General features: G+C 41.5%; 1 protein-coding gene and 2 gene segments (V, D, J or C); all 3 read right to left on the bottom strand.

Moving 5' to 3' along the window:
* Positions 1–25,629, bottom strand: part of LOC115407184 (M1-specific T cell receptor beta chain-like) — a 93,986-nt gene that overhangs the window by 42,877 nt on the left and 25,480 nt on the right. The window contains exon 4 of the mRNA XM_030117533.1: positions 11,160–11,165. Within this exon, the coding sequence (XP_029973393.1) occupies positions 11,160–11,165 (6 nt within the window). The remainder of the gene's footprint in view (positions 1–11,159; positions 11,166–25,629) is intronic.
* LOC115406807 (T cell receptor alpha variable 38-1-like) lies at positions 19,922–21,486 on the bottom strand. The segment is given in 2 exon segments: positions 19,922–21,298; positions 21,380–21,486. Coding segments are annotated over 2 exon segments (423 nt in total).
* On the bottom strand, positions 23,407–24,004 carry LOC115406814 (T cell receptor beta variable 2-like). The segment is given in 2 exon segments: positions 23,407–23,799; positions 23,897–24,004. Coding segments are annotated over 2 exon segments (378 nt in total).

Below are 25,629 nucleotides of genomic sequence, written 5' to 3'. Positions count from 1 at the left end.
TGCCGGAGTTTTGGCAGCACGATCCAGAGCTGTGGTTTCAACACATTGAGGCCCAGTTCCAACTGAGAGGCATCACGTCAGGGTCACCAATGTGGCGGTCACAGTAAGAGGAGACAGACGAGAGATTCGGTGCAAGTGGAGTTTTATTCTTCATTCACACCAGTCAGCTGTCATTCCAGGAAGCAACGTTTGACAGGTTACTTCCATCTTTATAAACCCCGGCACCAGTGCACACACCTCCCCACAGCAGCAAACCCAACCTGTCTAATGTGAGAAATCCCTGCAACCCAGATAGATACAGTTTGACTCACATGCACCTGGATCAGGAATCGTTTTCTTTTTTGTTTAGAACTTTTTTGCCGTATGAACAGGGCAATTGCATTCAAACATTGTCCTGAGACTGGGTGCCACATATTACAAATACATGCTGATAGTTACAAAACAGAAGAGAATTACATAACATATATATATATAAAGAAGAAATAAGAAGGCATAAGCTTGCTTATATGACAAAAGTTTATAATTGGCCCCTGCCTTCTCTCAAAGACAGGGAATGTTAATTCAAGTTGGGCTGTCAGTCATTCTATCAATTAAGCTTGTCTGTTGTTTTGTGTTCATTGTACAATTGTATGTAACCGAGGTTTCAACCAGCAGATTTTTACCATTTTTCTTGCAGTCTTTAACAGTAGATGAAGTGGAAATCCCAGATCATGTGTGACTGGTCCCCCACCAGTCCACAGTTTCTTATACTAATGTAATCCAATCTATGTAAATATTCTGTGATAACTGTTGTACTCATAAATCCTGAGTGTGAGTGTATTGGGAGCTCACGCAGCCTTTCATCAGACAGCTGAAACCAAAGTGTGTTTTTAGTCAGGGTTTCTCATCAGACCACATCACTGTGTACTGGCAGCGCAGAAGTACACAGCCGAGTCTGTTACTTTCACATTGTGAATGATCAGAGCCCCATTGTTCATGTCTTCTCTCGAAATCTCAAAGCCAGTCTTGAACTGCTCCTCATAAGTCGGGTCGGTGCCCTGCAAGCTGTATCCAATTAGATTCAAGCCAACTGTCTTGGTTTGCTGGTACCAGAGCATCACATTCATAGCACTGTCATTGTGTTTGCATTTAAACTCCACTTTTTCTGTTTTGTGGACTATTTTGGGATTAGAGGGATCAAATTTCACACTCTTGGCTTCATCTGTGAGTAACAAAAAACAAACAAAAAAAACAGTTAATACAAGAGCAATAATCATAATGGTGTTTATAGCAATGCACAAAATGAAGATGGTTTAAAAGGTGATCTTACATGATGGAAGCAGGACGAGGAGGAGTCCGAACAGAGCTGGAGACATCCTGAAAGCCTGAAAACAAGAGCAAAAGTGTCATTGACAGGAAATCGTGGAGGCTTTTTAGTGAAGGAGTGTCATCAGACCACATCACTGTGTTACTGGCAGCACAGAAATAAAGAGCCGAATGTGACGGCTCTGCTTTCTGTACGATCAGAGCTCCTTCCACCACGCTCTTCCTGGTCAGCATGAATTCTTTTTCAAACTGGCCCTCGTAGTTTGGGGAGTTTTCATAGCCATAGTCAATGAGAGTCATGGCTGTTGTTGTATAATGCCTTCACATTCTAATCATTATGCTGTGATTACTCATCTATCCACCATTTTATTCACATTCTAAATCATTATGCTACAATTCACTTGTTTATTCACAATTTTATCCACATTCTAAAGAATATATACTGATTCAACTGTTCACTATATATATACAGGACTGTCTCAGAAAATTAGAATATTGTGATAAAGTTCTTTATTTTCTGAAATGCAATTAAAAAAACAAAAATGTCATACATTCTGGATTCATTACAAATCAACTGACATATTTCAAGCCTTTTATTATTTTAATATTGCTGATTATGGCTTACAGCTTAAGAAAACTCAAAAGTCCTATCTCAAAATATTAGAATATTTCCTCAGACCAAGTAAAAAAACAAAATTATAACAGCAAAACAAAATCAAACATTTGAAAATGTCCATTAATGCACTTAGTACTTGGTTGGGAATCTTTTTGCACGAATTACTGCATCAATGCGGCGTTGCATGGAGGCAATCAGCCTGTGGCATTGCTGAGGTGTTATGGATGCCCAGGATGCTTCAATAGCGGCCTTTAGCTCATTTGCATTGTTGGGTCTGGTGTCTTTCAGCTTCTTCTTGACAATACCCCACAAATTCTCAATGGGGTTCAGGTCAGGGGAATTGGCAGGCCAATCGAGGACAGTAATGCCATGGTCAGTACACCAGTTACTGGTGGTTTTGGCACTGTGGGCAGGTGCCAGATCATGCTGGAAAATGAACTCATCATCTCCATAGAGCTTTTCAGCAGAAGGAAGCATGTAGTGCTCTAAAATCTCTTGGTACACAGCTGCATTTACTCTGGACTTGATGAGACACAGTGGACCAACACCAGCAGCTGACATGGCTCCCCAAACCATCGCTGACTGTGGGAACTTCACACTGGATTTCAAGCAACTTGGGTTTTGCTCCTCTCCAGCCTTTCTCCAGACTCTGGCGCCTTGACTTCCAAATGAAATACAGAACTTGCTTTCGTCTGAAAAGAGGACTTTGGACCACTCTTCAACTGTCCAGTGCTTCTTTTCCACAGCCCAAGTCAGACGCTTTTTCCGTTGTCTTGAGTTCAGAAGTGGCTTGACCATGGGAATACGGCTATTGTAGCCCATTTCCCGGACACGTCTGGGAACAGTGGCTTTTGATACCTGGACTCCAGCTTTAGTCCACTGTCTTTGAAGCTCCCCCAAATTCTGGAAGCGGCTCTTCTTCACAATGCTGTTAAGCCTGCGGTCATCTCTCTTGGTTGTGCAGCGTTTCCTGCCACATTTCTCCCTTCCAACAGACTTTTTGTGAATGTGCTTTTGAAACTGCACTCTGTGAACAGCCTGCTCTTTGAGAAATTTCTTTTTGTGTCTTACCCTCCTGATGGAGGGTGTCAATGATGGTCCTCTGGACAGCAGTCGGATCGGCAGTCTTCCCCATACTTGTGATTTAGTTTACTGAACCAAGCTGAGTGTTTTTCAAGGCTCAGGAAACACTTGCAGGTGTTTCGAGTTATTTAGACGATTCAAGTGATTAGTTAAATAGCCTACTAGTATACTTTTTCATGATATTCTAATATTTTGAGATAGGATTTTTGAGTTTTCTTAAGCTGTAAGCCATAATCAGCAATATTAAAATAATAAAAGGCTTGAAATATTTCAGTTGATTTGTAATGAATCCAGAATGTATGACATTTTTGTTTTTTTAATTTAACTTTATCACAATATTCTAATTTTCTGAGACAGTCCTGTGTATGTGTATATATATATATATATGTATATATATATATGTTCTGTGATTGTCCCATGACTTCAAGGCCTCTAGTATAACTTGCTGGAACTGAAAATTAATTCTGTGTGCACACTAACTCCCTGTTCTCTCCGAACATGAGAAAAAAACTTCTGTGTCTTATCAGACAATTCACACCTGTATTCATGTCCGAGAAAAACATCCGGTGCGGCTCAGAGTTTTATTAATTTCCCGAGCGAAGGAGACATTGGCGCCATTTCTGCTCGAGATTCTGATGCTGTCAGATCCTCATAGCTCTGGCCCAGGGCGCCCTGTAGTTTTTCTATTGCTGGCATTCAGGTTCTCTCCCTGTCTGATCAACCTCCCACTGAATTAAAGATCTTGTGCAGAGACTTCAAAGTTTCAAGCATTCTTGATTACTCCTTTCTTCAGTTTTTGCTCAAGTGTCAACACCATGCTGTCTCTTTTCTGTTGATACCACAACATTATCAGAAGGCTGCGATCGTCATGCTCGCAGTTAATGTGGACTTCACTGCTCTCTTTCTCCACCAGTGGAGATGACTGTTTGATTATAACTGCACTCACCTGACCTGCGGAGAAGAAATCAGAGAATTCAAGTCAACATTTATACTGAATCTTAATGACTCAAGAAGGTCAGGATCAAATTTAGCATCTTATTGGGAACCAGATGGAGAGGAAGAGGATGGTTTGAACAGGTGAAGACATGATTGAAGACTGGTGAGGAGAAAGTGCTGCATGTCAGAAAGAAGGAGGGTGTTGTGACGTGAAGGCTGATCCATCCTCACTCCCTCATGGTGGAGGCTGGATGCCATGTGCTGTGCCTCCACCTGTTGGCCACATCTGTTCATGCAGCTTAATTTCTGCAAATATCACAGAAACCAGTGATTCTGAGCTTTTTTATTGAGGGACCCAAATGTTGACTGTTGGAAACTCAACACCCCATCACCACCACACCCTGGTCAATTCAATCCAGAGTTGATGGAACCTCATACCACTATTGTGAAATCCATTTTCTTTGTTATATTTTGTAACGATGATTTCTTGATGATGAAGTCTTTGGGTTGGCGGTCCATTTTGAAGTGTTTGGTGGTCTGGTGCTGTTTAAACTTGCAGTTTCAAACTTTCATTCACCAGCTCCACTTTTGTCTCTTGCTTCAGTGAAGCCATGTTCTACAAAGCTCTTGGTCCACTCTGTTTCTTTTAATCTTTCCCTTTTGCCTGACTTTCCTCCATTTCTTTCCTCCATTTTTCTGTGTATTGGAAACACATTTTCATTGAAGTCAAAGTGAGCTTCTTAGTCATTTCTGCTGTGGGTGCCGTGCCCCCTGGTCGTGAATCACTGACATAATAAATTGATCAAGTAGTAACAACAAACAGAAGATGTAATTATGTAGAACTGCAGTTTGCAAACACTTTTTATTAAATTGTCACGATTAAAAATAAAATGGAGAAACTAAAAACTTAACTGTCTACTGAAGTAAAAGTATTAAAATACTCAACAACCAACGTAATCAAATTCTCAGGTTTCATGATGTCTCTTTTTATGCATCTTTTGCAATCTTTTGAAATTGTGGCACACAGAGTGAAAGGTCATGTTTAAAATAGTATGACAATTTTGGGCCAGAGTCCAAATTATTTTTGAAATATTGAAACTGGTTGGACTTTCTCTAAAGCACAATGAGGCTGATATACAAAACGTTTTAATATATACTGTAAAGAAAGAGCACAAACTCCTAGTTGTGTGCACACATGAAATTAATCGACTCAAAATTGATGCAGGTGTTGATTGTGAGTTATTTTCTGAGTTGATGGAGGAAAATATATCCTGTAGTTGAGTTGTAATGGTTAACGGTTGTGAACCAGCTTTGATCCTGTGCTGTCTGGGTTTGGAGTTTCCTGTCGATGTGTGGTTATCTTCCAGCTGGTTCACATGTTTTTGTACAGTAGAGTCAGTGTTTCTGATCACTGTGTATTGTTGCAGCACCAAAATATTCACCAGTGTCTTCTGGGTGTTTGAGACTGAGCAGGTGAAGATGAGCCTCTTTCTCTCCGTCTCCGCTCACATTGAAGCGTCCTTTAAACGGCTCCTCCACAGTTACTCTCTTGTAGGATATGTAGGCTATCAGCTTCAGTGACGTGTCCCCCCGCGGGCGCTGATACCACAGAATTGTGTCATAGCTTGAGATTTTATGAGAGAACTTGAGGCTGGCTTCACTGCCTCGTTTCCAGAGTAATTCTCTTGGCTCCTGCGACACTTGGTGTTCTTTGTTGAGGTAAACTCCTGTAAAGAGATGATGGAAAATGAGACACTTTGAGCAGTGACTGGAGAAAAATTGATGGATATGGGTGAAATTGCTGGGAAATGAGAATTCAATTTGTAGTTTGTGGTTAAAAAACAAAGACTGAATTGATACCTTTAATCCAGAGTGCAGAGAATATCGTGATGAGGAGATGGGATGGCTTCATGTTGAAATGTGATGAACTGACTCGCCACACTTTGTGAAGTCAGAAATAAGAGGGAGGAAACAGTGGAGAGGAGTCAACGTGAGACTGTTTTCAGACCGGCCCCCTCTGAGGTCGACCTCTGAGTTTAGGTTCAACCTTGCAGAAGGTCGTGTTGCATTGAAGACCATCTAACCCAGGGGTCCCCAAACATTTTCCTGTGAGGGCCACATGACTTTTCCCTTTTCTGATGGGGGGTCGGGGTCATTTTGTAACAGAAAGTGTGTAAAACCCACCCAACAATAGAAAGCAGCCCAAATCTCCATCTCTGTAGAAAATGCACGTTAAAACTGTAAAAAACCGTATTTGCATAGTAAAAGACACGTCACAAAACACACAACCATTTCATTAAACCACCTGACTTGTTCAAAAGAACCCTGATTTGGCAGAAACCCGCCTGATCTGGCAGCACGGTGCCGCTCTTGTCATCGAGCTATTGTTAATGCAATTTTGTTGTTGTTTGTCTTTCCTGCAATGATTAAGTACAAAATCTTTCATTCTTCTAATGTGTATGATGATTAGAGCATGTTGTTTGTTCTGTATTCTGCCAAAAGAATTTTAAAAAAGAATATTCTGGTGAAAAAAACGACATAGATTTTAGTTTGAAATAAATTTTTTTTTTTTTTGAAACACTTATCTACTTTTCTTCTGGCTCCCTTTTCTTCCGTTTGTGTTGGGATTGACGAGGCAGACCTCCGGCATGTGTAAAAACATGATCCTTCTCTGGACCGCCGGACAGACTTCGTAGCGGTGTCAGAACCGGACTGCAACCACACCATGGCCGGTGTGAGCCGGCGTATTGATCTTAATCTTACTAATCTTACTAATTGCGGTGTCCAGATTGCCTGGCGTGACTCCGGGATTTTTTCGGCGGGCATTTTTTTGGTATTGTTCAGGGGGCCGTAGAGGCGGGCCGTAGTTTGGGGACCACTGATCTAACTGGAAAATAAGTCGAAACCAAGACGGGAACATCCTGAATCCAGGAAACGACCACAACTTTGATGGACTGACACTAAGTCTAGACTGACACCAGCGCATTCCGAGACCAAGGACTGCTGCTCAACACGTCCAAAATGAAAGAAAAAATGGCCCCGAGAATCCTTTCCCTTTTCCCCCCTTTTCGGTGCCCCAGGTGGTTGAGGTGGTCACTGCCTCTGGATATCTGGGTGATTATCAGGGTTTTTTTTTTTTTTTTTTTTTTTTTTTTCCCAAAAGCACAAAACCTGTGCCCTTTTCCAGGTCTCTGTCTGCAGAGCTTCAGAGCTCATTGGTAATTCACCTGTTTACAGAGAAAACTTCTTGTCATGGCCAAAGATTATTGGATTCATGTCGTACAGTGTGACAACCTGTGAACTGATGAGACTGTTTAAATTGCAGAGTCTGTACCGGCTTTCTTTGGTTTTAAAAGCTAAACTGGAACTAAAATGGCTAAAAACCGGAAAACTGACAACTCTGCCACCCAGTGGAATAACAATATTCCTTCATGCTACTCCTTTTGACAAGTTTGAGAGAAAAATAGTAACAAATATCCACTGAATGAGAGGAGTCTTTGTGCAGATAAAAAGCTGCATTTGAACATTTCTGTTACTATCTGATCCTGGTGAGAGCAGACTTGGTTCAGCTGGTTAGCTCCAGGTGTGAGTGGATGTTTGATGTTTGATGAGGAGGTTTTAGTACTGAGGAGCAGTGATGTGGAGCACTGTGGTAACTGGCTGCACAGAAGTACACTGCACTGCTGTTGACTTGGAGTTTCTCCATGGTTAACGTGCTGTTCTTGTTCTTGTTTGCATCTCCGTGCATCTTCACATCCAGTCCCGGCTCTGGATAGCCGTCTGTTAAAACGATGTATCCGAGGAGCTGCAGCTCTCCCTGGGACTGCTTGTACCACAGGATTGTGTTGTAGCTGTCAATGCTGTGTGAGCAGTAGATTTCAGCTTGTTCTCCTGGTTTGCTGTGAATGTTTAGTGGCGTCTGGCTCACACGTTCAGTGGAAGAAGAACCTGCAACACAGCAGGTGAAAAGCAATGAACGGACTAAAGGGAATAACATTCAGACATTAGAGGACAGGGCTCAGTGCACCGTACTTCCCACAGCATTCTAGGTCCTGGGGCAGCTTTGTGGATACTTAACTGTTTAAACTAGTATTTAGTTAGTATAGTTTAGTTTAGTTTAATTTAGTTTGGTTTAGTTTAATTTTGTTTAGTGTAATTTGGTTTGGTTTAGTTTAATTTAATTTAGTTTAGTTTAGTTTAGTTTAGTTTAGTTTGGTTTGGCTTAGTTTGGTTTAGTTTGGTTTACTGTAGTTTGGTTTACTGTAGTTTGGTTTGGTTTACTTTAGTTTGGTTTGTTTTAGTTTAGTTTAGTTTAGTTTAGTTTAGTTTGGTTTACTTTAGTTTGGTTTGGTTTGTTTTAGTTTAGTTTAGTTTAGTTTAGTTTAGAATCCCTAGCTGACCTGATCATAGGCTGCATCGAAGAGAAACGTCTTGAGCCTAACCTTAAATGTGGAGACTGTGTCTGCCTCTTTGACACCACTTGGAAGCTGGTTCCATAAAAATGGTGCCTGATAGCTAAAGGCTCTTCCACCTAGTGTCCATTTAGAGACTCTAGGAGTCACCAGTAACCCTGCATTTTGAGAGCGAAGTGCTCTGATTGGTTGATAAGGCGTTAAAGCATCTTGGAGATAGGTTGGAGCCATCCCATTTAGGATTTTGTAAGTGAGGAGAAGGATTTTAAATCTAACTCTAAACTCGACTGGAAGCCAGTGAAGAGATTTTAGAACGGGAGTAATGTGTTCACGTCTTCTAGTTCCAGTTAATAATCTGGCGGCTGCATTTTGAACCAACTGAAAGTTTTTTAATACACTTTTTGGGCAGGCTGCGAGAAGGGAGTTGCAGTAGTCCAATCTCGCAGAAACAAATGCATGGATGAGTTTTTCTGCATCGCTTCTAGGTAGAATGTTTCTTATTTTAGCTATGTTGCGCAAGTGGAAATATGCTGTTTTACAAGCCAGGTTGATGTGTGCTTTAAATGAGATATCCTGATCAAATAAGACCCCGAGGTTCCTCACAGTAGAGGAGGAGGATACACTGACGTTATCTAAGGTAATAATCTGTTTGGATAGACACTCTCTCAGTTTATGGGGGCCTAGTATAATGACCTCTGTTTTGCCAGGATTCAGACGGAGATAGTTCGTAGTCATCCAGGTTTTAATTTCTCTGATACAGTCACTGAGTCTGTCTATTTGATTAGTTTGATCAGGTTTCATAGATAAATACAGTTGTGTGTCATCTGCATAGCAATGAAAATTGATATCGTGACTTCTAATTATGTTCCCTAAAGGAAGCATATATAACAGAAATAAAATTGGTCCGAGCACGGACCCTTGAGGAACCCCATAACTGACCTGGGAGCACGGTGAGGACTGTTGGTTAACGTGAACAAATTGGTACCTATTAGATAAATAGGATTTGAACCAGCAGAGGGCTTTTCCTCTGATGCCAACCTCACATTCTAACCTCTGCAGGAGAATATTGTGGTCGATTGTATCAAAAGCTGCACTGAGGTCTAGGAGAACCAGGATTGAGACTAGACCTGCGTCAGCCGCCAATAGCAAGTCATTAGTGACTTTAACTAACGCAGTCTCAGTGCTGTGATAAGCTCTATATCCTGACTGAAATTTCTCAAATAAACTATTGTCCTGTAGGTGGCGGTAAAGCTGTTTAACCACAACTTTTTCCAGGACTTTTGAAATAAAAGGCAGATTTGATATCGGTCTGTAGTTAGCTAGAATATCAGGATCGAGATTAGGTTTTTTCAGCAGTGGTTTGATTACTGCGAATTTAAATGACTGTGGCACATAGCCATTTTCTAGAGAGGTATTTATTATAGTTATGATCGTATTTAAGATAACTGGAAGGATATCTTTGAAAAGCTTAGTTGGAATTGGATCTAGGAGACAGGTTGAGGTTTTAGAAGACATTACAATTGAAGTGCTGTCTAAAACTTTGTGTGCTGTCTAAAACTGTTGAAACGTTGTTACCTGAAACCAGAAGACTGATAAAGTGACTGATGACAAATATGATGATCATGTTGACGATGTTGTCAGTGAAAACCTCCAACCTCATCTTGAGGAAAAACAAGCTGCCACCATGATGCTGTACGGTGGGAGGGGTTTAGGAGTCCTGAACACCTTTGAGGGGGCGTCACAGATCTCAGGTCAGCCTGAAGCTTTCATATTCAATTGAATTTTCATGTTTTATTTTTTTGCTCTAAAACAAAGTGGAAAAACTGTGATCTTTTTTTGTTTTTTTCCTAAGTAATACACCCTCAGTTTCAGTAAGTTTCCTGGACATTTCACAGTATTTCGCACCACACAGTGTCATTAAAAGTTGCGTTATGTTGATAATGTAGTAATTTTCTGGGGTAGACAACAAAACATATTCTCTGCACCACAGTAAAGAAAAAAGTTTAAATGTCAAGATTGTTGTGTCTATTTTACCGGTCCGACCTGCTCTGGAAGAGATCGTGCTGAATGTGGCCTCTGAAATGGAGGGATGATGAAGACTATGGCTTCTGTTCAGGGGCGGAGCTACGGTTGGACCTGGATGTGCACAGGCCCTCACAGATTGACAGATTGGCCAGCCAGTGAGATTTAATAAATTTGGATTCTGTATATTATATAAATGTAAAATAAAAATTACTCTCTTCTACACTCCTGTTGTAGAAGATGGATGAATGATGAATGTTGTTGCTTCTGTTATCAGAGAGTTCACGACGCTATGTCAGGATGCTCTTCGTGGACTTCACCTCAGCCTTTAATACCATCATCCCCGACATCCTGGTCAGGAAACTGATCGATCTGGGACTCCCCCCTCTCACCTGCACCTGGATCAAAGATTTCCTGACAAACCGACCCCAGACGGTTAAACTGGGGCCCCACCAGTCCTCCACCTGGTCACTGAGCGCAGGCTCTCCACAAGGGTGTGTGCTGAGTCCACTGCTCTACACCCTCTACACCACGGACTGCAGACCCGCCCACTCCAGCAACACCATCATTAAGTTTGCGGATGATACAACCGTGGTGGGACTGATCACCGGGGGCGATGAGTCTGCCTACAGGGATGAAGTCCTGAAACTGGCTGAGTGGTGCTCGGCAAACAACCTGTCTCTGAACACCACAAAGTCCAAAGAAGTCATTGTGGACTTTAGGAAACGCAGGTCTGATCCACCTCCCCTTTTCATACACGGGGATTCAGTGGAGAGGGTCCACACCTTCACCTTCCTGGGCGCCCTGATCGCCGACAACCTCTCCTGGTCTGCAAACACCTCGGCTGTCTTCAAAAAGGCACAGCAGCGTCTGCACTTCCTGAGAGTACTCAGGAAAAGTAACATCTGTAAGAAGCTTCTGGTGACCTTCTACCGCTCCACCATCGAGAGCATCCTGACCTACTGCATCACCGTGTGGTTCTCCCACTGCACCGAGGCAGACAGGCAGAGACTACAGAGAGTGGTCTGGACAGCTGAAAAGATCATCGGATGCCCTCTTCCCTCCATCAGAGACTGATTCATATCCCGCTGCCTCAGCAGAGCCGAGGCAATCAAAAGAGACAGTACCCACCCAGCACACCACCTGTTTGAACTGTTACCCTCTGGCAGGCGCTACAGGTCCATCAAAACAAAGACAAACAGACTAAGAAACAGCTTCTTTCCACAAGCCATCATTGCACTGAATCGAAAGGGTCACTGACCCACACGCACTCATGGAAATGTGCAATAATCTGCAAATACTGCAAGTTCTTTTCTATATATGATTATTTTCTATTTACATTCAACTTTTAAATTTGCGCTGTTGTTAGGTTGTTCTTTTAAATTATATATACACGGATGCTGCTTGAAATTTTGTTGTACATTGTGCAATGACAATAAACTGATTCTGATTCTGATTCTGAGTGTTTTCTGAAAGCAGGATTTTTTTTTTTGTTTCTTTCTTAAATAATTTGTGTTTTACTGTGCTGCAGGGCTGTGCCGTTGGAGGGGCAGGTGCTCAAAGTTAAAAGGGGGCTCATGGAACACAAACTTGAAATTACACACAGAAACATTCTTCATATGCCTGTTTGAATTGTAGCAAACTATATTCAAAAGCGTCTGCTAAGTGAAATTGTAAATTGTATATTCTTAAAAAAATGTGACGTGGAATCAAAACATGCCATATCATTCTCTGCACAGCAGCAGACCCCTAGTGGACACTGAGCTGCAACTACAGAAGAATGTGAAGCAAACAAAAACAAACATAAATGTAATCTGGCTGACAGTTATTGAAGTGGATAAGTTTGATCACAAGTATTGATGTTTCACAGTTATTGAACACAAACTGTAGCTCCCCCGTTACACACCATGATCACCTTCAGTCATGATTGTTTTCATAATATGCACATCGTTGTTCATATATGTAGTGTGTACAGAGCAATGTCTTCAATGAAAATGCATTGTTTTTGCACACAATCATATCCACCCCTACAGACTACAGAGTCACCATGTTTCAAAAACAAAAAGCATGTTTTTGGACTGTTTGAGTTCCTTCCTGTGCATCATCTGTGGCTTTATTTGTATGACTTCCTGGACTGTGTGTCACTGTGCCTGGCAGCGCAGTAGTAGGTGCTGCTGTCGTTGAGAAGCAGATCGGTGATTTGAAGAGAGAAGCTGGTTTTGTCTGTATTGAAGTGTGGCTCAAAGCGGCCCGTGGTTTCATCATACTCCTTTGTAAGAAACTCTATTTGGGCTCCGTGGTGGCTCTGTCGGTACCACAGCATGGTGTAGCTGCTCATGCTGGACCCTGAGCCCAGCCGGCAGTCCAGCCTCACTTTGTCTCCCGGGCGAGATGTTTGATCTCCAGACTGAAGAACGACGACACTCAGACCTGCAGCACACAGAGGTTTCACCATGTGGAATCATCTCGTGTCATGAAGGGAAGCTCTGGAAATGTGACTGTGACTCTCACCTGAGTGTAAAAGAAGAGACAAATACAGCAGTTTGACCAGCATGTTCCCTTTACGAGCTGCTCTCTGCTGAATGGTGCAAACTTCCCTCTTTTAGAACAAGGTGAAGTCACATGATCACATCAGGATGTCATCATAAGACCAACTGATAATCTGATTCCCTTGGAGGACATTTGTCTTCAGAGTATGTCAGAGCAGATCCTGCTTCATGATATAATAGATACAGTTTGACTCACATGCACCTGGATCAAGAATCTTTTTTTTTAACTTTATTGCTGCATGACCAGGGCAATTACATCCAAACATTGTCCTGAGACTGGACACCACATATTATAAATACAAGCTTACAGTTACAAAACAGAACAGAATTGCGTAACATATACATGCATATATATGTGTGTATATGTATATATATATATATATATATATATATATATAAATCCATCCATCCATCCATCTTCTACCGCTTGTCATTTTCGGGGTCGTGGGTGATGGGGGAGCTTATCCCAGCTGCTGAGGGTGAGGGCGGGGTACACCCTGGACTGGTCGCCAGTCTGTCGCAGAAAAAAAAAAAATAAGAAGGCATAAACTTTTCTTTTTTGAGAAAGTTTATTCTTGGTCCCCGACTTCTCTCAAAGACAGGGATTGTTGTTTGAAGTTGGGCTGTCAGTCGCTCCATTCAGTAAACTTGTCTGCTTTTTGTTTTGTCAGTTGTACAATTATAGGTGACTCAGGTTTCAGCCAGCAGATTGTTAACATTTTTCTTGCAGTCTTGAACAGTAGATGCAGTCGAAATCCCAGAAATTGTGAGACTTTTCCCCCACCAGTCGACAGTTTCTTATACGAATGTAATATAATCTTTGTAAATATTGTTTGATATTTATGACCGTTTGCACACCTGCAAGCCGTTATTCAGTGTGTCTTGCACCATACATTTGGACAGCTTTTAATTTACACGTTGCCTGAGGAATGACAATGTGGGTGAACAGATGATTTGAAAGTACACAGGGATGTCCCGATCAGGTTGTTTTTTTGCCTCCAAGTCAGAGTGCTATCATTTTGAGTATCTGCCGATTCCGAGTCCCGATCCGATTCTTTTCTAACATAGTTACATTATTTATATAAAAAAAAAGAAAAAACCTAAAAAACTTCTTAAAAGTTCTCCTTTTTTATTTTCTTAACGTCAATTCAAAACAACACATATTGCTGTCTCTCTGTAATTACATCTTTCTGTAGCACGGAAAACCTAAATACATGTCATTTAACCCATCAAAGCCGGGCACGCATTACCGCTTCAGTGTGCAGCAGTGGCCAGAAACGTTCAATACAAAGTTACGAGGCAGTGCAGCAACACGATCTGTACCCGGAAACAGGACCAGTCATGCATATGTGCGAGTTTGATGCATTTCATTGCCCAAGAAACAGCTGATTAGCACAAAGAAGAAGGAAAAAAGACCTGGCGTCAGTGGTAGAACTGTGCAACAGCGCTTCTGGGTGACATGATGGAATTGCGCAACAACGGCACAACCGTAAATGCGTCCCGGCTTCAATCGGTAAAAAAGGAAATTAAATTATTAATATAAGTATATATATGTATGTGTATGTGTACATGTGTATATATATATATATATACACACACATATATATATATATACACACACATATATATATATATATATATATATATATATATATATATATATATATATATATATATATATATGTATGTGTGTATATATATATATATATATATATATATATATATATATATACACATATATGAATAGTTGGATCTGTGAAGATGTGGATGAGTAAAGTAAGAAAAAAAAAAGAACAGGGAAACGAGATTCACTTCCCTGTCCTATTAATATTCATAAATCCTGAGTGTGAGTGTATTGGGAGCTCACGCAGCCTTTCATCAGGCTGCTGAAACCAAAGTGTGTTTTTAGTCAGGGTTTCTCATCAGACCACATCACTGTGTACTGGCAGCGCAGAAGTACACAGCCGAGTCTGTTATTTTCACATTGCGAATGATCAGAGCCCCATTTTTCACATCTTCTCTCGTAATCTCAAAGTCAGTCTTGAACTGCTCCTCATAGTCCGGGTCGTTGCCCTGGGAGCTGTATCCGATTAGATTCAAACAGAGCTGGAGACATCCTGCAGGCGTGTGCTGCTGCCAGAGCCTGAAAACAAGAGCAAAAGTGTCATTGACAGGAAATTCTGTAGGCTTTTTAGTGAAGGAGTGTCATCAGACCACATCACTGTGTTACTGGCAGCACAGAAATAAAGAGCCGAATGTGACGGCTCTGCTTTCTGTACGATCAGAGCTCCTTCTGCCACGCTCTTCCTGGTCAGCTTGAATTCTTTTTCAAACTGTCCCTCATAGTTTTGGGAGTTTTCATAGCCGTAGCCAATGAGAGTCATGGCCGTGCTGTCTCTTTTCTGCTGATACCACAACATCATCAGAAGGCTGCTGTCGTCATGCTTGCAGTTCATGTGGACTTCACTGCTCTCTTTCTCCACCAGTGGAGATGACTGTTTGATTGTAGCTGCGCTCACCTGACCTGCGGAGAAGAAATCAGAATTCAAGTCAACATGTATGCTGAATCTTAACGACTCAAGAAGGCCAGGATCAAATTTAGAATCTTACTTGTGAACCAGATGGAGAGGAAGAGGATGGTTTGAACAGGTGAAGACATGATTGACGACTGGTGAGGAGAAAGTGCTGCATGTCAGAAAGAAGGAGGGTGTTGTGATGTGACGGCTGATCCATCCTCACTCCCTCATGACGGAGGCTGGATTGTCAAACAATGAAACAGCAACAACAAGCAGAAGATGTAAATATGTAGAACTGTAATTCGCAAACACTTTTTTATACAAGTGTCACTGCTAAAGAAAGTAACAACTCAACTGTCTATTTAAAGCAACACTAAGGAACTTTCAGTTTTCGTTGATTTTGGCGGCGCCAGTGGACAGAAGCGGTAGTGTTTGCGTGAAGGAATCCTACAGTTCCCATGAGGCCTATCGCGTGACGTCGTAAAATACTGCTCCAGTGAACTGAACTGGACTCGCCTTCATTTGTTTCCAGTGGCTGTGTGAAGGATGGATAACGACGAGGAAATGAATCTAATGGTGGCTAAACAATGTTATATCATGATGTGACGCATGCCATAAAGCAGTCCACACATTTGGACTTTTTTAGTCTGCAGGGCTCCTACCACCCTCCTCACAGCTGCTTAGTCCAAGTGAAAGTAATACTGACGCCCTGAGGCCGTGACAGAGGGGTCTTTCAGTTAGTTGTAAGTTAGATGTATCATCACAAAAGATATTAAAATGTTTTATTAAGGTTGAAAAGTTCCTTAGTGTCGGTTTAAGGTGCCTCTGAGAGGGGGGTTCCTCACATACGAAGGGACGGGGGTTTGGTGGTGCGTGCGTGCGTGCGTGCGTGCGTGCGTGCGTGCGTGCGTGCGTGCGTGCGTGCGTGCGTGCGTGTGTGTGTGTGTGTAATACTCACTTATCACAGTAATAAAATTCTGAGGTTTCATGATGCACAATCTCTTTCTAAGCATCTTTGTTTTTTTAAATCGTGACATGAACAGTCATGTTCCAAATAGTATGAACATTTTTGGTCAGAATCCATCTTATTTCCTTAATTTTGAAACTGGTTGGACTTTCTCTAAAACACAATGAGAGTGATTTACAATATGTTTCAATATATCCTGTAAACAAAGAGCACAAACTCCTGGTTGTGTGCAGACAAGAAGTTGATCGACTCAAAGTTGATGCAGGTGTTGATTGTGAGTTATTTTCTGAGTTGATGGAGGGAAAATAAAATCCTGTTGTAGAATTGCAATGCTTAACGGTTGTAAACCTGCTTTGATCCTGTGCTGTCTGGGTTTGGAGTTTCCTGTCGATGTGTGGTTATCTTCCAGCTGCTTCACACGTTTTTGTACAGTCGAGTCAGTGTTTCTGATCACTGTGCATTCTTGCAGCACCAAAATATTCACCAGTGTCTTCTGGGTGTTTGAGGCTGAGCAGGTGAAGATGAGCCTCTTTCTCTCCGTCTCCAGTCACATGGAAGCGTCCTTCAAACGACTTCTCCACGTTAATAGTCTTAAAGTACATGTAGGCCACCAGCTTCAGTGACGTGTCCCCTCGCGGGCGCTGATACCACAGAATCATGTCGTAGCTTGAGATTTGATGAGAGAAAGTGAGGCGGACTTCACTGCCTGTTTTCCAGAATAATTGTCTTGGCTCCTGCGACACTTGGTTTTCTTTATTGAGGTAAACTCCTGTAAATAGATGAAGGAAAATGAGACACTTTGAGCAGTGTATGCAACAAATTTGATGGATTTCTGTGAAATTGCTGGGAGACTGAATTCATACCTTTAATCCAGAGTGCGGAGAGTACAGTGATGAGGAGATGGGATGGCTTCATGTTGAAATGTGATGAACTGACTCACCGCACTTTGTGAAGTCGGAAAAAAGGAGGAAACAGTGGAGAGGAGTCAACGTGAGGCTGTTTTCAGACCAGCCCCCTCTGAGGTCGACCTCAGAATTTAGGTTCAACTGGGCAGAAGGTCGTGTTGCAGTAAAGTCCACCAAACCTGAGAATAAGTCAACACCAAGAGGAGAACATCCTGAAACCAAGAAAACACGACGACTTTGATGGGCTGACACCAAGTCTAGACTGAGACCAGAGCATTTCGAGACCAAGGACTGCTGCTCAACACGTCCAAAATGAAAGAGATAAGTGGATTTTGTCAGGCGGAAGTCACAGCGTCTGCCAGTCCAGATTGATGGTGAATGTATTGAGGTGGTCACTGCCTGTTAATATCAGGGTGATTATGAGGTTTTTTTGATGGAAATCACTAAACCTGTTCCATTTTCCAGGCCTCTGTATCTGCAGAGCTCTAGAGCATTTCACCTCTGGGTTTTGGGTGGGGTCAGCACGGCTCCGCATGCGGAAGAACATTTTTTTTTCTTTTCAAACTCCGAGTAAATCCATATTTTTCAGAATGGAATGAGGTTTTATTACCAGAAACCAGTAAAACACTGAAGGTCACACAGAAGAAGATGATCATGATGTTGTATTTCCATTTCATTCATAGATCAAACCCTCCCTTTAAGAACACAGACATATTATGATTTCACTGGTTTCCTCCTCTTCCACCCAACAACCAATCAGTGATCACGACACGGCGCTGAATCTGTACACACACACTGAAACAGAATCACTTTTTGTTTTACACTTTACAATCATATTTTAATTGAAGCTGTTAAATTTTCAGACTTTATACTTGTAATTGTTTTACAATACTGTGAGACGTTACATTTAACAGATTTGTGTTTGCACCATTCTCATTTTTACCATGTTTTCACAGATTTTATGAGACTCGGGTCAATTATTTTCAGTTGCCTTTGTTGATAACATTCACACCTTTCTCAGCACAATGGACAAGTAAGAAATATTGAGAGCAAAGACAAACCTTTTAATTCGTGTGAATCCTGGACTTAAATTTCAAATTGAATTTAACACCAAACAACAGCAAAAAGACAACCCTGGAATTGAAATGAAGGATTGAAATCGTTTTCCTGTTCTCTTCTTTATTTGCACACAATAAGATTATACTGCAGAATTCAAGGTAATAATACTTGAGTCAACACACTGATAAGAAATCATCCTTAAAATGGTGAAAAAGCTAAACAGGAACTAAAATGGCAAAAACTCCAAAAATAGCTTGAACCACCAAATACTGCACACTGAAGAAAATACCAGCTAAAGTTGCTCAGATTAAGAAACAGTTTTTCAGATGGAACAACAATTTCTGGAAGTATTTTAAATTCTATACACACACTCATAAACTGAAAAATCTACTTTTAAAACATCTTTATTAGTTTCAAAGTTTTCAGATCGCAGTTCCAGGACAACGTCTGATCAATAAGGAAAAACAGTCCATGTTTTAACTAAAGATAAAGGTTGAAGCTCTGAGCAGCTAAAAACTACAAACTGTCTAAGGTCTGTCATCCAGTGGCCAATAGTGGGGTTACATTATAACTTCATACTGCTCTTTTAAACAAGATTGAGAGAAAAGTAGTTCTAAATATCCACTGAATGAGAGGAGTCTTTGTGCAGATAAAAAGCTACATGTGAATATTTCTGTTACTCTCTGATCCTGGTGAGAGCAGACTTGGTTCAGCTGGTTAGCTCCAGGTGTGAGTGGATGTTTGATGTTTGATGAGGAGGTTTTAGTACTGAGGAGCAGTGATGTGGAGCACTGTGGTAACTGGCTGCACAGAAGTACACTGCACTGCTGCTGACTTGGAGTTTCTCCATGGTTAACGTGCTGTTCTTGTTCTTGTTTGCATCTCCGTGCATCTTCACATCCAGTCCCGGTTCTGGATTGGCGTCTTTGAAGTAGATGTATCCGAGGAGCTGCAGCTCTCCCTGGGACTGCTTGTACCACAGGATTGTGTTGTAGTTGTCAATGCTGTGTGAGCAGTAGATTTCAGCTTGTTCTCCTGGTTTGCTGTGAATGTTTAGTGGCGTCTGGCTCACACGTTCAGTGGAGGAAGAACCTGCAACACAGAACAGTGAAACACTTTACAGTATAATTCCAGCTTTGTGTGCTGTCTAAAACTGTTGAAATGTCGTTACCTGAAACCAGAAGACATACAAAGTGATTGATGACAAATATGATGATCATGTTGACGATGTTGTCAGTAAAAACCTCCAACCTCATCTTGAAGGAAAATAAACTGCCACCCTGATGCTGTACGGTGGGAGGAGTTTAGGAGTCCTGGACCCCTTTGAGGGGGCGTCACAGATCTCAGGTCAGCCTGAAGCCTCCAAATTGAATAGAATTTTCATGTTTTATATTTTTGCTCTAAAACAATGAGCAAAAACTGATTTTTTTTCCCCTAAGTAATGCACCCTCATGAGTAATGCACCCTCATGAGGGTGTATTGCTTAGGGAAAAAAAATCAGTTTCAGTAAGTTTTCTGGACATTTCACAGTATTTCGCACCACACAGTGTCATTAAAAGTTGCGTTATGTTGATCATGTAGTAATTTTCTTGAGGAGACAACAAAACATATTCTCTGCACCACAGTAAAGAAAAAACTTTAAAGTTTAAATGTCAAGATTGTTGTGTCTCTTTTACCGGTCCGACCTGCTCTGGAAGAATTGTGCTGAATGTGGCCTCTGAAATGGAGGGATGATGAAGACTATGGCTTCTGTTCAGGGGCGGAGCTACGGATGGACCCTGCATGTGCAAAGGCCCTCACAGATTGACAGATTGGCCAGCCATAGAGATTTATTAAATTTGGATTCTGTATATTAAATAAATGTAAAATATAATTTACTCTCTTCTACACTCCTGTTGTAGAAGATGGAGGAATGATGAATGTTGTTGCTTCTGTTATCAGATAGTTCACGAGTGTTTTCTGAAATCAGGAGTTTTTTTTCTGTTTGCTTCTTGAATAATTTGTGTTTCACTGTGCTGCAGGGCTGTGCATAGACCTTTGGAGGGGCAGGTGCTCAAAGTTAAAAGGGGACGCATGGAACACAAACTTGAAATTACACACAGAAACATACTTCATACGCCTGTTTGAATTGTAGCAAACTATATTCAAAAGCGTCTGCTAAGTGAAATTGTAAATTGTATATTCTTAAAAAAATGTGACGTGGAATCAAAACATGCCATATCATTCTCTGCACAGCAGCAGACTCCTAGTGGACACTGAGCTGCAACTACAGAAGAATGTGAAGCAAACAAAAATAAACATAAATGTAATCTGGCTGACAGTTATTGAAGTGGGTAAGTTTGATCACAAGTATTGATGTTTCACAGTTATTGAACACAAACTGTAGCTTCCCTGTTACACACCATGATCACCTTCAGTCGCGATTGTTTTCATAATATGCACATCGTTGTTCATATATGTAGTGTGTACAGAGCAATGTCTTAAATGAAAATGCATTGTTTTTGCACACAATCATATCCACCCCTACAGACTACAGAGTCACCATGTTTCAAAAACAAAAAGCATGTTTTTGGACTGTTTGAGTTCCTTCCTGTGCATCATCTGTGGCTTTATTTGTATGACTTCCTGGACTGTGTGTGTCACTGTGCCTGGCAGCGCAGTAGTAGGTGCTGCTGTCGTTGAGAAGCAGCTCGGTGATTTGAAGAGAGAAGCTGGTTTTGTCTGTATTGAAGTGTGGCTCAAAGCGGCCCGTGGTTTCATCATACTCCTTTGTAAGGAACTCTATTTGGGCTCCTTGGTGGCTCTGTCGGTACCACAGCATGGTGTAGCTGCTCATGCTGGACCCTGAGCCCAGCCGGCAGTCCAGCGTGACTTTGTCTCCCGGGTGAGATGTTTGATCTCCAGACTGAAGAACGACGACACTCAGACCTGCAGCACACAGAGGTTTCACCATGTGGAATCATCTCGTGTCATGAAGGGAAGCTCTGGAAACGTGACTGTGACTCTCACCTGAGTGTAAAAGAAGAGACAAAGACAGCAGTTTGACCAGCATGTTCCCTTTACGAGCTTCTCTCTGCTGAATGGTGCAAACTTCCCTCTTTTAGAACAAGGTGAAGTCACATGATCACATCAGGATGTCATCATAAGACCAACGATAATCTGATTCCCTTGGACGACATGTATGTCAGAGCAGATCCTGCTTCATGATATAATAGATACAGTTTGACTTACATGCACCTGGATCTAGAATCTTTTTTTTGAACTTTATTGCTGCATGACCAGGGCAATTACATCCAAACATTGTCCTGAGACTGGACACCACATATTATAAATACAAGCTTACAGTTACAAAACAGAACAGAATTACATAACATATACATGCATATATATGTGTATATATGTATATGTATATTTATAAATTTATATATGTATATATGTATATATATATATATATATATATATATATATATAAAAGTCCATCCATCCATCCATCTTCTACCGCTTGTCATTTTCGGGGTCGTGGGTGATGGGGGAGCTTATCCCAGCTGCTGAGGGTGAGGGCGGGGTACACCCTGGACTGGTCGCCAGTCTGTCGCGGAAAAAAAAAATAAGAAGGCATAAGCTTTTCTTTTTTGAGAGAGTTTATTCTTGGTCCCCGACTTCTCTCAAAGACAGGGATTGTTTTTAATTTACAGCTAGGGACAGCTTTTAATTTACACGTTGCCTGAGGAATGACAATGTGGGTGAACAGATGATTTGAAAGTGCATAGGGATGTCCCGATCAGGTTTTTTTGCCTCCAAGTCCGAGCCCTATCATTTTGAGTATCTGCCGATTCTGAGTCCCGATCCGATTCTTTTATAATATAGTCAAATATGTACATTATCTATATAAAAAAGAAAAAACCTAAAAAACTTCTTAATAGTTCTCCTTTTTTATTTTCTTAACGTCAATTCAAAACAACACATATTGCTGTCTCTCTGTAATTACATCTTTCTGTAGCACGGAAAACCTAAATACATGTCATTTAACCCATCAAAGCCGGGCACGCATTACCGCTTCAGTGTGCAGCAGTGGCCAGAAACGTTCAATACAAAGTTACGAGGCAGAGCAGCAACACGATCTGTACCCGGAAACAGGATCAGTCATGCATATGTGCGAGTTTGATGCATTTCATTGCCCAAGAAACAGCTGATTAGCGCAAAGAAGAAGGAAAAAAGACCTGGCGTCAATGGTAGAACTGTGCAACAGCGCTTCCGGGTGACATGATGGAATTGCGCAACAACGGCACTACCGTAAATGCGTCCCGGCTTCAATCGGTTAAAAAGGAAATTAAAGAAAAAAATAAACATATGTATCCAACCAAGTCCAAATCGGGAGGAAACTTCCGATCCCGATCAAGTCCGTAATTACATGATCGGGGCCAATTTCCGATCACGAGATCGGATCGGGACATCCCTAAAAGTGCAGTTGTGTGATAACAGAGGTACATTTTATGCAAAGTTTATCTGAAACATACTTAAAGAAAAGTACGGTTCAAACAGCTTTCTCGTTGTTTGTAGAATGAAGTAGAACAATATACTCACCCAGAAGGCTTCTCTGATCCGAACAGTGCTTGGGGAGAAATTTAGATCCAAAATCGAGTGGCGAACATCCATATACATCTAACTGACAGGGCATCCGTAACGCCGCTCCTAAAATGGCTTTAATCGTCCAAAAACTCATTAGTTTCACAAATATGTCATCATGGTCCACTCACGCCACTCCTCCACGGTGACGCGAGATAAATGTTGCGGTTCTGTTGACCTCTGAACTGAAAGCTTTATTTATCCTTTAACTATTCACGTAATTATGCACAGCCAGCAAGAGCTGTGTGATGTGTTTTCTTGTTTAGGTTTTTGTTGCATTTTCCATTTTCTGAATGTTTGGTCTATACATACGCATATGCACATCTGTGAAGATGTGGATGAGTAAAGTAAGAAAAAAAAAAAGAACAGGGAAACGAGATTCACTTCCCTGTCCTATTCATAAATCCTGAGTGTGAGTGTATTGGGAGCTGACGCAGCCTTTCATCAGGCTGCTGAAACCAAAGTGTGTTTTTAGTCAGGGTTTCTCATCAGACCACAGCACTGTGTACTGGCAGCGCAGAAATACACAGCCGAGTCTGTTATTTTCACATTGCGAATGATCAGAGCCCCATTTTTCACATCTTCTCTCTTAATCTCGAAGCCAGTCTTGAACTGCTCCTCATAGTTTGGGTCGTTGCCCTGGTAGCTGTATCCGATTAGATTCAAGCCATCTGTCTGGGTTTGCTGGTACCAGAGCATCACATACAAGTCACTGTCGTTGTGTTTGCATTTAAACTCCACTGTTTCTGTTTTGTGGACTATTTTGGGATGAGAGGGATCGAATTTCACACTCTTGGCTTCATCTGTGAGGACAAAAAAATACAGTTAATACAAGAGCAGTAATCATAATGCTGTTTATAGCAATGCACAATATGAAGATGTTTTGAAAGGTGATCTTACATGATGGGAGCAGGACGAGGAGGAGTCCGAACAGAGCCGGAGACATCCTGCAGGCGTGTGCTGCTGCCAGAGCCTGAAAACAAGAGCAAAAGTCTCATTGACAGGAAATCATGGAGGCTTTTTGAAGGAGTGTCATCAGACCGCATCACTGTGTTACTGGCAGCACAGAAATAAAGAGCCGAATGTGACGACTCTGCTTTCTGTACAATCAGAGCTCCTTCCACCACGCTCTTCCTGGTCAGCTTGAATTCTTTTTCAAACTGTCCCTCGTAGTTTTGGGAGTTTTCATAGCCGTAGCCAATGAGAGTCATGGCCGTGCTGTCTCTTTTCTGCTGATACCACAACATCATCAGAAGGCTGCTATCGTCATGCTTGCAGTTCATGTGGACTTCACTGCTCTCTTTCTCCACCAGTGGAGACGACTGTTTGATTGTAGCTGCGCTCACCTGACCTGCAGAGAAGAAATCAGAGAATTCAAGTCAACATTAATGCTGAATCTGATCGACTCAAGAAGGCCAGGATCAAATTTAGCATCTTATTGTGAGCCAAATGGAGAGGAAGAGGATGGTTTGAACAGGTGAAGACATGATTGACGACTGTTGAGGAGAAAGTGCTGCATGTCAGAAAGAAGGAGGGTGTTGTGATGTGACGGCTGATCCATCCTGACTCCCTCATGATGGAGGCTGGATGCCATGTGCTGTGCCTCCACCTGTTGGTCACATCTGTTCATGCAGCCCAAATGTTGACGACTGGAAACTTAACACCCCATCACCACCACCACACCCTGGTCAATTCAATCCAGAGTTGATGGAACCTCATACCACTACTGTGAAATCCATTTACTTTGTTATATTTTGTAATGGTGATTTCTTGATGATGAAGTCTTTGGGTTGGCGGTCCATTTTGAAGTGTTTGGTGGTCTTTTGCTGTTTAAACTTGCAGTTTCAAACTTTCATTCACCAGCTCCACTTTTGTCTCTTGCTTCAGTGAAGTCATATTCTACAAAGCTCTTGGTTCACTCCTTGTTACTTTTAATCTTTCCCTTTAGCCTGACTTACCTCCATGTTTTCTCCACTTTTCTGTTTATTGGAGACGCGTTTCATTGAAGACAAAGTGCCCCCTTCAGAATCACTGACATTGTCCAACAATGAAACAGCAACAACAAGCAGAAGATATAAATATGTAGAACTGTAATTTGCAAACACTTTTTTATACAAGTGTCACTGCTGGAGAAAGTAAAAACTCAACTGTCTATTTAAGGTGCCTCTGAGAGGAGGGTTCCTCACATTCGAAGGGACGGGGATTTGGTTGTGTGTGTGTGTGTGTGTGTGTGTGTGTGTGTGTGTAATACTCACCAATCACAGAAATCAAATTCTGAGGTTTCATGATGCACAATCTCTTTCTAAGCATCTTTGTTTTTTTTAAATCGCGACATGAACAGTCATGTTTCAAATAGTATGAACATTTTTGGTCAGAATCCATCTTATTTCCTTAATTTTGAAATTGGTTAGACTTTCTCTAAAGCACAATGAGGCTGATTTTCAATACGTTTCAATATATCCTGTAAACAAAGAGCACAAACTCCTGGTTGGGTGCAGACAAGAAGTTGATCGACTCAAAGTTGATGCAGGTGTTGATTGTGAGCTATTTTCTGAGTTGATGGAGGAAAAATAAAATCCTGTTGATGAATTGCAATGCTTAACTGTTGTAAACCAGCTTTGATCCTGTGCTGT

Source organism: Salarias fasciatus, chromosome 19, assembly GCF_902148845.1.
Source record: "Salarias fasciatus chromosome 19, fSalaFa1.1, whole genome shotgun sequence".
NCBI lineage: Eukaryota > Metazoa > Chordata > Actinopteri > Blenniiformes > Blenniidae > Salarias > Salarias fasciatus.
Note: the sequence above shows the minus strand (reverse complement) of the source record. Positions and strands in the feature narration are given on the sequence as shown.